At 40.1% G+C, this 12,829-nt stretch overlaps 1 protein-coding gene across 2 annotated transcripts in view; it reads right to left on the reverse strand.

Annotated features, from left to right (window-relative positions):
* The window catches only part of pax5 (paired box 5), a 54,032-nt gene extending 47,271 nt beyond the window's left edge, over positions 1 to 6,761 (reverse strand). For both annotated transcript variants that reach the window (XM_044347490.1, XM_044347489.1), the window contains exon 1: positions 6,646 to 6,761. In XM_044347490.1, coding sequence (XP_044203425.1) covers positions 6,646 to 6,691 — 46 coding nt within the window. In that variant the 5' untranslated portion in view covers positions 6,692 to 6,761. The remainder of the gene's footprint in view (positions 1 to 6,645) is intronic.
* Positions 6,762 to 12,829: the final 6,068 nt, after the last annotated feature.

The following is a 12,829-nucleotide window of genomic DNA, read 5'->3' on the forward strand; positions in this document are numbered from 1 at the left end:
AAAAAAATAAGTGATAGGTTTGCAGGTGGACGTGAAGAAAGAAATGGCGTCAAAAATAGAAATCAGAGACGGACTCCCTCCTCATAGGGACGGGACACCAGCGCGGGTCTGTTCTGGCGTCTCCAAAACCAGAGGAGGGAAACAACAGCAGTGGTGCTCATTCCTTCAGCTGCTCGTCTACACCGAGTCGCCTCAGTCCAAGGACGCAAAAATGTAAAACTTTTTTAAATTTTCTTTTTTGCAAAACAAAAAAATATAAAAAGCAAACAGTATCCGAGTCCTCCTCCCCTGCCTTTCTCTCCTTGTCGCTCCGCTGGCCGTGACCTCTGAACTGCGACTAAAACCGATGGAGGCTAAACTTTCTCCTCTCAGTCTGTTAAAAAAAAAAAAAGATTTAAAAAATAATAATAAAAAACAGTTTAAGGAACAAAATATTCGTTACAGATCCACAGTTGGGTAATTTGTGTTTCTTCCAAGTTAGTGGTTGCACATTCTTCTTGTCAAAAATCGCCCTCGACAGTTGCTTTCACATTAACACTTAATCTCCCATCAATAAAGCGAGTGAGAGCGAAGGAGTGCTCACATCTTGAAGTCTCATATCCACGGTGCCAAAAAACAAAAAGACAAAAAAAAAGAAACACACACACCAAAAAAATGCAGTGTAGTAAAATAAAGAAAAGCAGCACTCTCTGGTGGGAGTAAAAGCTACTCAGGCTGACTTGTGTGTTGTTATCCTGTTTGTATGAACCAAATGCAGCTCTTGGTCACTCTCACTTTCTCTTCTTTCCCCCTTCTGCGCACACGGAGCTTCAGGACTCCCGGTTTATGTGTGAGTTTGGGGACGCATTTCTTCGCGTTGGAAAAGTCCTGTCCAAAATTGGAGGAGAAGAAGAAGAAGAAAAAAACAAAAAAAAGAGGAGGGGGTCGTTTTCTCCGCGCTCACGCCAGGAAACGCCAAAAGACAGTGATGTAAATATGTGCACAAACAGGCTTCTTTAACTGCACAGTGAAAAGCTGCCTGCGCCCAGCTTCCACGGTGGCGCACGCCGCGTTTCAGGACCTGCTCTCGTGCGGACAGCGCCCGCGCTCCCAACCCCCTGGAACCCTAACCTACGCGCGCCGGCCAGCTGCCCGTCACTCACAGCGAAGCCGGCCAATAGCGGCGCGAGCGCTGCCTCGACGTCACCGCCGACCCTGGATAGGATCGAGCGGGCGGGGGGTGCTCGCCGATTGGCTGATGCGAATCCCGTGGGCCAATGACGTCCCGCATGTATTGTCCGTCGACCAATGGGGAGGCTCGGTGAAGCGACGCAGGGCTCAGGGAGCAGATGATCATATGTTTAATTTCAATTAACGAAGTAAAAAACCTAATGCCTTTATACCCATTTGCGCTCAATTTATTCATGTCAATATTAAATGGCTAATTAATTGAGTATTACTAAAAAATGAGGCTTAGTTGCAGCAAGGCTTTATAAATTAGGGAGTGCTCAGGAAGTCAAACACTAATTGTCCATATTTCTGTATTGTAGGTATATATTTAGAAAAAAAAGAAAAAAGAGTATATGAGCAGAAAAAAGTCCACAGCATGTACGTGAAACACATTTAAGACAATATTTCCCTCAGAAACCTTAACTGTGTGTTTCTACTGCAGGCCAACAGGAGTGAGAGCTGTCAAGTGCTATGAAAACAATTGCCCCCCTGCATAATTCCTCTCCTTCAACACAAATGTTATAAATCTTTAGCTTGGGGAGAGTCGAGCGAAAGCATATGAAACATGCATTCTTACTCATTACCTAACTGATTGCGGATCCAAACGGATGTTGTTGTTTTTTTTTTTTTTTTTAATGAAATGCAATTGGCGAGCTCCGCATTTACACTCCAAACTGAGAGAGAGAGGGGGGATTCAATACATGTGCGTCCCACCTGATTTGAGAGGGCATATCTAAGCCTCGCCCCTGTAATATTAACCACACAAATAGCCTAAAGCATGAGCCAAATGAAAAAAAAGTGTTATTTCCCTTCTTCCTGTTTCTAGACATTTAATCATTTCAGTTCCTCGGTGTTATACTGCGCGCGTGACCCTTAGATTAGACATATTTATAGCTCCAGGACAGAAACAAGCATGTGACCCTTCCCTATATCATTAAAGATACTGCTTGGGCCCTATGATTATTTAGAGAGCTAATGTTTACAGTTGAATGTTCAACAATAACAGCATTTTTCCATATAGTTTACAGTTTTCTTCCCCCTCAAAAGACTTACAAGCTTGATGTACCTCAAGGCGATGCATCAGATCCTGAAAAGGTCAATATATGATATTATTGAGTTTATTTCATTTCTTTGGTTTATCTTTCTTTCATGATGTGCACTTCTATCCCCCCAGAAACATCCTTAAATCCAAATACAGCACAACTTCAGGTTGTCCTCATTAAAACTGTTTTTTTTCTATTTGAAATAATGTCAGAAAACTGAAATCTTTCGCTTTTCTTTGGGTTTTTTTTTTTTTTTTTTTTTTTTTTGCTCTCTGCCGGTGACTTCTTTGGTGTGGATGTTTACAACATGAACCACGAGGGGGCGTTCAACCTTGGGCTATATGCCAGCATGTACATACACGCGCGCGCACACACGCATACACACGCGCACATAAAATACATACTGGAACTTTACCATCAACATACTTGAACTTATAAGCTTCCAAGCAGTCCAATAGGGCCCTAAACTGATCCATTATGTAAGTTAATGGGCCTGTATGGAAGCATATTAATACACAACATACAGGTTCATTGAAATAATACCACTCAGTCTGTCTAACCCACATATTTAACACTAAATATGGTTTCATGAATCCGCATTGATTTCATGTTACTGCTCTTTAATCCACTGACAGGAAAGTACAGCCCGAAACATTCACACTAATCCTCATTCATATTTCACATCTCTTTCTTCAGTATCCATGAATTATAAGGTCTCATACAAATCTGACAGGCAGCAAAGCAGATTGATTTTGTTTTCTAATTCCAAAAAAAAAAGAAAAGAAAAGGGGGAGGGGGGTGACTGAAACTGATATTTAGACTCGGATCATGCACATAGACAGAGACACAGACCTGCATGCGTTTAGGCCACATATGAACGAAAGTAGCAAAAGCAGCTACAGACAATGACTGACTTGAGAGATACTAAAAAAAAAAAAAAGATTTCAAATGGCTAAGTGAGAAATCTATTGACTATATTGTATTTTAAAGTACATTTTAAAAATCATATATTTCCAATTTCTGTTTTTTTCCTATATTTATTTCCTTTTCCATAATAATTAAATATATATTTTTGCATTATTAGAGCGGGGTATGTGGCTCTTGGGGTCTCCAAAGAGGGACTTTAAAGCAAAAAAATAATAATAACAATACAATATCCTTTTGTGTGTTATCTTTCTCGTTTTCATTGTATTCGTTCTCCTTCTGCAGCCAGAGTCTGTTTTTGTAATTTGAGATATAGACACAAGCGCTTTCTCCCCCACATAAGTAAGTTGCAGCCGCAGCCCTTGTCTCTCCGATTTGCAAATTAAATACATAAGCAATTAAAAAATCCAAACACAATCAATCATGTATACAAATTGTTGTTGCTTTAGGGTTGGAAATTTGGAGAAAAAACTTCCATCAGGGTAGGACGACTTTAATCCGGGGGTCCAAATACATTACCATATTTCATTACCTCTCCAGTGTTGGAAATGGGAGGATGGGTGGAAGAGGAGGAGGGGGAGGAGGAGGAGGAGGAGGAAGAAGAGGGTGTGTATACTTTTTTAAACATTAGTAAGAATGTGGTTGAGTTGTGATAATCATTTGGAGGCAAATTGGAGGCAATGTTGTTGTTTAAGTGCTCCCTCTTTCTCTCCCCTTCCCTCCATCCACCATGAAAGCTTCGGCTGTTTTGCTTTTTGCGCCCGAGCCTCGAAACGAAAAAGCAATGAAAAATTAATAGCGCATGTTAACTCCACCAGCTCGTTTATTACACGCCCGCTGACTGTAAACATAATGAGAAAGCTCCCGTATCTCTTCTTAAGTTTTCATTTGCTTATAAAATATAAAAGTCATAACCAATAAATAAAATATATGGACTGGAGAGTGAACAGTCTTGGACCTCCGTGGTGGAACTCGACTGTGTACCGAGCAGGTTAAATCACACTGATGCTTCCCTTAGTCACAGGCCTTAATCAAATGGACCTATTTGTAATCATTTGGCTCGCAGATAATGCAAATAAAGACCAGTCTGTCATCTGCCAGGTGGGATACAAGGCCCTGACCGTAACATCAGGCCCTTTCCTGTGGTTTGAAGGGGCACTTGAGGTCAAAACGAAAGTAGGCTATGCCATGTGAGGTCACCTCTCTCTTTCTTTCTTCCCCTCCCCTCTTCCTCTCCTCCTCTCTCTCTCTCTCTCTCCCATATCGTAGATCTTGGTTTCTGTTGTGCATCGATGCAACATCAGAAAACCTAATTTGGCGCATACGTTGCGCGTTTGGTGAAGCTTTTGGCATCGACTTCAACGCGAAGAATCGAATATTGTTAATTAAAATATAATATACACACAAAAAAGCCTGAACAGTCAGAAAGGCACAGTTTGGGATCCATATACCGTTTGGTCTTTATGCTGCAGGGACGCAGACACAAAAAAGGTCTGGTTGAGGTTTACAGAGAGTGTATGTGGACCAAAGCTAGTATCTAAATGGTGTCTCTGAGTGAAGACTTGGTTTTAACTTGGCGACAGGCAGTTTTTAACATGTTGAGATTTTATTGTTTTAGAGGGGAAATGGCGCATTTTTTGGGTAAATATATTAAAAGTCACAGGGAGATAAAATTTTCTATAATAAGAATAGAACAGCGTCTAATTTTCTCATTTGTAAAGTAGTAATTTCACGTCAGTCACTGTCCCATACTTGAATTGGCGGCCTTGCTTATTGGAAAGAACCGGCCTTGCACACTTTTACGCACGGCCAACCTGCAGGGCGGGAAGAGAGGGGGGGGGGGTCTCATTGGATCCACGTTGATTCTCAGAGACTCTCCTTTGTACCCCAAGCACGTATTTTAAAGTGAGAGGAAATGGAGAGGCTGTAGGTATAGGCCCCGGGCCCTAAAGACTTTACACATCAACAGGGGAGGGCCTCCTTTAAACTCTGATTTCCTCAGTGGTTAAAAGGTTATTATCCAATTGCTACAAATCCTATTGCTTTCACCGTTTATCAGGGGGTAAGGCCCACTCCACAAAAGACTTAAAAGGAGGCATTATTTGTCTTACAGACCATAGGCATTATTTGATGACAAATGTCCATAGAAAGTCGGGCACAGGCTAATTTATTTCCACTTTGGGACAACGTTTCTGAATCGGGGCACACTTGCTTTACACAATATTGTGAAAATGAATATTTTGAAACATCACCAAAATACTTTTAGAACTGTGTTAAACATCTATTATGCATATTCTTATTAACAAGCAACCAGAGGCACAACTAAAGCAGATTTATTTTTGCTTTCCTGGAGAAAAGGCTTTCTACCAAGCACATTACCCTTTCAGATAGAAGCTGATGACCTGCCCATCGTTTCTTAACGACAAACGACGTTTTATCAATGCAGACGCAGCGGGCAGCAATATGAAATGATGTGATATCCATTGGGTGCCATAACAAGGTCGATGGTCTGATCCATTGCTGTACCAGACCCCGCTGTTTTATGAATAGGCCTATAGGAGATGAACCTGTTGAATAAAGTAATGGAGACACGCAGGAACGAGTCGAGCTCAGACTCATTGAATCATTGGGGAAGTTATTTTTGGTGCAAACCGGCGTGCAACTTCAACTTCTGTTTCAGAGAAACAAAGAGCTTCTAGTGGTTTATCACAGCATCTCCTCATAACACAAATTTAAAAATTTTTTGATTGAACATAATGATTGAATTGCATTTAACAAAAAGGTGAACAAATGTGTGATATTATGTGTACGTGCCGGCGCCATACAAACACACGCACACACGCACACAACCACCACCACAGTTGCACAAATCCACTGTATTTTTTTTATTTATTAAAAGCACCAATCAAGGTAACAAGGTACCCCACTCAGGTAATGCTGAACACGTGGAGCTGACCTGGTTGACGCACAACGTGGTGTTCCGAACTTAACCCAACAAGCAGACCCACAACCAAAAATAACAATAAAAAAAGATGAACAAATCCACTGCTGCCATCAAAATCCTATTTAAAACAACACAATATTAATTCTTAAAAGTCTCCAGCAACAATCGTTTTTCTTGGGCTCTTTCTTTAACACAGCAACAAGTTTCCACTAACAGAGGACTAAGTGATCATCCTGACTCCAAAAGTTTCATCACTGGCCAACAAAAGTCACAAACTCGAGAAAAAAACATTTTGGCTTGTTTAATGTTACAGCTTTAGTCATGAAGGACTATTTCACAAAACTTTGTAAAAGTCCAAATATTTCGGGACACCAGACAAAAGTAAATAACTTTTCACAACACATTTCAAAGTTTCTCATTAGCATAACAGTCAACAAACAAAACAACAACACCAAAGCGTGTTCACCTGTTAAAAAGATCAATTAACGTCGTCATAAAAGTGAAATTAAGGCAGTACGACCCTACCTGCTCTCCCCAGCCGCAGTGCAGGACTCTTGGGGCCCTGGTCCATGTTACCCGGTTAGAACAGGGGGAGGCGATGGAGGGAGAAAAAAGAAAAAGAACAAAAACTTTTTCCTATGTCCCCCTCTTCCTCTCTCTCTCTCTCTCTCTCTCTCTCTCTCTCTCTCTCTCTCTCTCTCTCTCTCTCTCTATATCCCTCACTCCTTGGCACTGTTTTCTTCTCTCCCTCTCTCTCTCTCTCTTTTTTTTTCCCTTTTCGTCCTACAGTACTTTTGGGGCGAGTTGTAGGTTGAAATAATTCGACCCTTCCGCTCCCTATTGCACTCCCTGCAAGTGCTCAGTCAGCTGCAACTAAACGCTTTAGGTGGAAAAAAGGCTTCGGGGGAAGCGTGAAATGATCACGCCGAGTAAAAGAGCCGCTCTCTCAATGTGCGCTCATGTCCTGTCCTTTTCCTGCACGGGCTGCACACACAAATGCAATAAGCGTACGCGCTCACGTACACGCATTAAACACGCGCATACACGTACACACAACATACAACCTCCACCCTTCCCTGCAGGACCGCGCCCCCCTCGCTCGCATCTGTTACCAAGTTCCACTTTACTAAACTTTCCCGCCCCCGCCCCACTCTCCCTCTCTGTTTCTCTAACTCTGCCCTTCTTTTATGCTAGATTCATTTCCTCTGGCACACACCCCGGCTGCTTTGTACGTAGTATTAAATTATATGCGTAATGGTTTTCATTAACTCATAAACCAGAGAAAGTTGTGTTTTTTTTTTACGTGAATTTATGTTCAGTGTCCCTTTCAGCATCTTCCAAAAGGGCATCTTTGTGAGTTTCTCCAAACTTCTCTTCTCCTCTGCCAGTATACACCTGTTACGCACGGTGCACTTTTTACGCATTACGCACGGACTGAAAGACTGTGGAGGACCCGCACACACACACACACACACACACACACACACACACACACACACACACACACACACACACATTCACACACACACACACATATGCAGGGCTACAACTTCTTGAGCTCCCGCGCTCTGCAGAGGAGAGTACAGCCTTCTCCTCCTCCTGCACGCACTGTGTGCAAAGTGTTTGTTACAAAACGGATAGTTCCGGTCCTCAGCTCTGATTGTTCGCAGACACACACCTGTGAACGCATAACATTTCATTTAAATATTAATTTGCCAACGGAAAATTTTTCCACTCATACTGATACTCACAGCTTTGTTATGTTCTCTTCGCAGGGAACTTTATTCTCTGGCGGAACAATGACATTCAAGATTTCTTGAACATTTCTGTTTGCATCTGCCGTTTCACTAAAGCACATCTCCACTGAAAACAGACATTTTAGACGAAGGTTTTACTCCACTTAGCACAGGGTTAACAGCCCTCCTGCACTGTTTAACTTTGGGTCTCTTTTGGCTTATCACACGCCTAACCAAATACATGTACAGTCAAAATTTGTCGCTTGGATTGATAGCAACAGGGAGAATTTATGAATTTTCGTCCCAATCCTTCCCTTCTCTTTTTACTAAAAATGTCAGTAGCCTACACTCGTGTCCACACACGCAAACAAAAATAAATAAAAATTAAATAATTCCAGCTAAAGACGTAGCCTGTTATCCAAAAGCTCCAATGCTTATGTGAATATTTGCATGTTCCAGTTTGATACCAAAGCTAAAAGTGACAGCGAAAGTTTCGAGTCTTTTGGGTGAGAAATTATAATAGTTAGGCATGAATGAGTTCAGCCACAGATTTCAACCACCAGATAGAGCTTGAGCCGAAAGTAAGGATGTCAGTCGCCAGTAGTCTACTGCACCAGAAATATCTTTTGTTTTTCATGTGTGCCAACAGATTCAGCGTCATTAAACGCCTGGTGAAAATATGTGGAAATGATTTACTGCCGAGGGAAAACATAGGTAAGAGGAGTTGAAATCAAGGCCATTCTTGCATCAGTCTGTCGTCACTGCACTGAAAAGTAAAAGTAAAAGGTTTTGTCATAAAAATCCTGACAGACATGACAGTGAGAGGACGGTGAAGAAATTAGACACATTTTAACAGGTGTTTTGTCTTCTTGCTCGGTGTCTTAACTGCTCCTTCCTTCCTTCTCTCCGTTTCTCTCCTCCAGACAGCTGCAGGTCTCAGGGTTCACGCGCAGCCCCGAGACAATTGAGTGTGGAACAAAGCGCGAGACAGCGACCCATTTTGCTCTGCTTGTCGCCTCGCGCTGCAACACTACGACCCTGACCTCCGGCTCGCGCCCATACAACATCAAAACATAAATACCAATGTTTCCATGTGATGGCGGGAAACAAACAAAAAAAAGGAAGGGTCAGCTGTGACCTCCCGGTAGAAAACAGCCAATAAATCAATTAATCGGTTCTTATGAGGAAAATATTAATTTATGCGTGAACTTACGTCAAGTGTTGCAGAGGCTATAGAGAAAAAATAAGATTTATGTTGGCATGAAGTCAATAAAATTTACAGTATTCCACAAATATGGATAAAATACGTGAAGGTATATTTATTACTTCTAGCTTACTGTAGCCTACTTGTCACTTATTTGACTGTTAAATAACTACTATTTTCAGAGTCGTAGAGTACTAATATATATAAACTAATGAGTTATAGTATAAGTCTTTGCTCTCTGTAGCACTTACAGGCTGCCTGCAGGGGAAGAAGATCATGAATCCTCGACAGACGTTGTTATCTTTTCATAGGCCCAAAAGTTGAATCTGTATGCATGGCCATGGCAGCGGATTATTCAGTGCATTTCCTAAACGTGCGAGCTCGCAGTAAAGACTGTACAATTATCTGTTATTGAGCTATTTGAAGAAACCCAGTTATTATAGGCACTATAATGCATATGTTTTAATTTTTTGGTTATGTTGGCAAGGTTACAGTGAGGAACAGGAAGACTGGGAAGATATTTTATTAAAATAAAAAAATAAATAAAATTTCTAATATGTGAAATTGACACAGAATGTGGGGAATAAGATTAATAAGGCTAATTATTAAGCGTTGCCTTACAAAATATAAATATATGAATATTTATGCTTTGTAATTTTTGACAAAGTGTTAACATGAGAAACACATATTTTATTTTTATATATATATATGTAATCATAGTCATTATTAATATTATCATTATAAGTTGATACGTTTCATAAAGTATATGAGAAGTATATGAAATATTATCCATGTTACGTCATTTGTATTAGAAATGTGTTAAAAAAACATTAATTTATACAATAGTTTCCCCCTTTTGAGAGATAATAGGCAAAATTATATTAAGGTTATATCAAATATTTTACCCATAGCAGTGAATTAGCATAATTTTAATATCTACTTATATGTGTTTTTAATATTTTAGGACAGTAATATTTTTTTTCTTCTTGTCTCCTGCAGCCTCAGTGAGGTGTCGCTCCACATTTGGTTTGCCTGTAGGATCTCTTCAAAGAATTCGCCATAGTTTAGATATTAATCATCACTTGTTTGTTTTTCATCCCCGTGCTAATTAATGTAATTAATCTGAGGGGGAGTAGTTGGATCGGTGACCCGCGCTCTGACCGAGCGGAACCGGAAAGAATCGCATTAAAGCGCGAGACAGAAGAAAGAACTACAGGGACGATTAGAACAATAAGTAAACACGTAAACACAAGAGGAGATGCTCTCTGTCTCTCTGGGACTTTTGGCTTTCACCACACTGTTTACATCTAGTGTAAACTACAGGGAGAGACCTCAGCTTAAAGGCCTGCTGTTGTGATCAATGCATATGTGAGGAAGAGTGCAGACAGGACAGCACAGAGACAATGATTTCAATGTATTAACGAAGAATTGTACATCAGAACCAATCTGTCTGCTTTATACAGCTCAACAGTCGTGGAAGAAGTATTCAGAGCCTTTTATTTAAGTAAAAGTAGTAATACCACAGTGTAAAAATACTTCACAAGTACAAGTTTTCTAAATTAAGTAATTGCTAGCAAAAAAGTAACAGTAGTGAAGTACTCATTATGCAGAATGACCCCTTTTCATATAATGTGTATGTGATATTATGTTGAATGATTATTACATTATGTGTGTTATTTTATATATTATAGCCTATTATTGGATTATTATTATTGGTTCATTAAAGTGTAAGCAGCATTTTCATGTTGTAGCTGTTTTGAGTGAACCTAATTTTAACAGCCTTATGTATGTTGGATACTTTATAACAATGTGTCATTTCTTATGAACCCATCATATGTTTTGGTTAAACAGTAGAACCTTCATCTGTAAAGTAAAATTGCTGTCAGATAAATGTAGTGGAGTAAAAACTACAATATTTTCCCCTGAATTAGTTATGAAGTAGAAGTAGCAGAAATCAGAAACACTCAAGTAAAGTACAAGTACCTTTAAATTACAGTTAAGCACTGTCTCACAAACATATTAAAAAACAAATGGAGTCTATTACTATCCTTCTCTTTTCTTACCAAGTGGGAGCGACCACAGATGCACATTTTAGTATTTTGTTTAAGTTCAGAGCCACATTTGCATTTTCTGATAGGACCAAGAAGTAGCTTTTGGTTTTGGAATGAATTTATATCTCACCCAAATGTTCCCAGAGTTTGGCTTAAAATGAAAGGAGACTATGCATATTTGCAATCTTTGGCTTTAAACTTTCTCTATCAGATAATCCAATTTAATTAACCTTTTTTTATTTAAAATCTCTCAAGACTCAGTTATATTCCTTCACTTTTTTAACAGATGTTTTACTGTTTTACTGACATTATTTCTTCTGTTTGTCACTGTTCTGTTTGATATTTTGTGCTAAATGTTTTTAATGTGAAGCACCATGTAACTTGTGTTTTGAAAAAAAAGCTATACAAATACATTTTTCACTCCTTCACTTACTCAGCCTGATGGTTTAACTCAAGGTTTCAGTGTATCTCTTATACTTAAATCATGTGTGGCTTGAAACATAATAACACAGCAGCAGTAAGACACAATACTCCCTTCTTGGGTGTGTTGTAATACTACTTTTGATCCATTTTTTCCTTATATTTCTTTATACCCAGACATTTAAACACTTTGATAACAACTTGCCTCTGGTGCTCATGTGTTTGCCTTTGCTTTCCCCCCGAAATACTCAGAGCCACAGTGCTGATTGAGCTTACCTCTATATCCCTGGGATTTAATTCAGAGTGGCACTTCACTGTGGCGACACAAGGTTCCCCTTTTTTGCAGCCACAGCGCCTGGGTGTTGCTGTGACTACAGAGGTTAGAAGGGGGCTTAAGGACTGCAGGGCGGATTGAGAAATGGGACACATTATTTGTCCATGAAACATTATGTGACACAACATGACACCAGGCCATTTGTATGTAAAGGTAAACATTTCAGCGTGACGATTCGACAAGAGTGGACAAGGCTCCTGTCAATGTGGTTTTTATACTTGCAGCTGAGAAAGAGGTGTTGTGGCATTGCGTGGTGATGGAGTGTGTATATGAGACTTTGTGTGTGTGTGTGTGTGTGTGTGTGTGTGTGTGTGTGTCTGTGTGTGTGTGTGTGTGTGTGTGTGTGTGTGTGTGTGTGTGTGTGTGAGTGTATAGAGCTTCTGTTCACAAATTTAATCCCCATAGACACAAGTCACTTGGTCCGGTCTGAAAAGGTGTTGTCAGGCTTGTTCTCTTGTTCTAGTCTTTTCCTGCTGAAAGCACTGACCGACTGTTGATCACAGAGCTCCAGTATGTGTGTGTCTGAAAATTTCACCTGTATGAGTAATTCATTTAATTGAAAGAAAGTGTGATGGTCTGACATGTCCAGCAGGTGTCAAAAACATATATTTTAAGCCAGATTGGATCACAAAAAATGGCTCAAGTACATCAGCACAGGGTCCAAAGACAATGATTCCCAAATTTCTTGGCTTGGGACCCCTTAAAAAGAAGTGATGTGTACTTGTTACCCCTCATCACAGGTGGAAATGGGCTTAATGTGGACATGAGTTGAAAGCATTTCAAGCAAAGACTGATTTTTCCTGCTCAAATTGTTTGACTTGAAGTAAGGTCTGGCAATATTATGATATAAGACAATATAAACTTTTAAATGGTCAGAAATGTCGGCATGTCATTTATACAGTGGTGGTCTATTCCTTTAGTATCTCTGGGTGTGTCAAGGCGTTGTAGGCAGTGTTGCAAATCA

The sequence above is a fragment of the Thunnus albacares genome, chromosome 3, assembly GCF_914725855.1.
Source record: "Thunnus albacares chromosome 3, fThuAlb1.1, whole genome shotgun sequence".
In the NCBI taxonomy this organism is placed as follows: Eukaryota; Metazoa; Chordata; class Actinopteri; order Scombriformes; family Scombridae; genus Thunnus; species Thunnus albacares.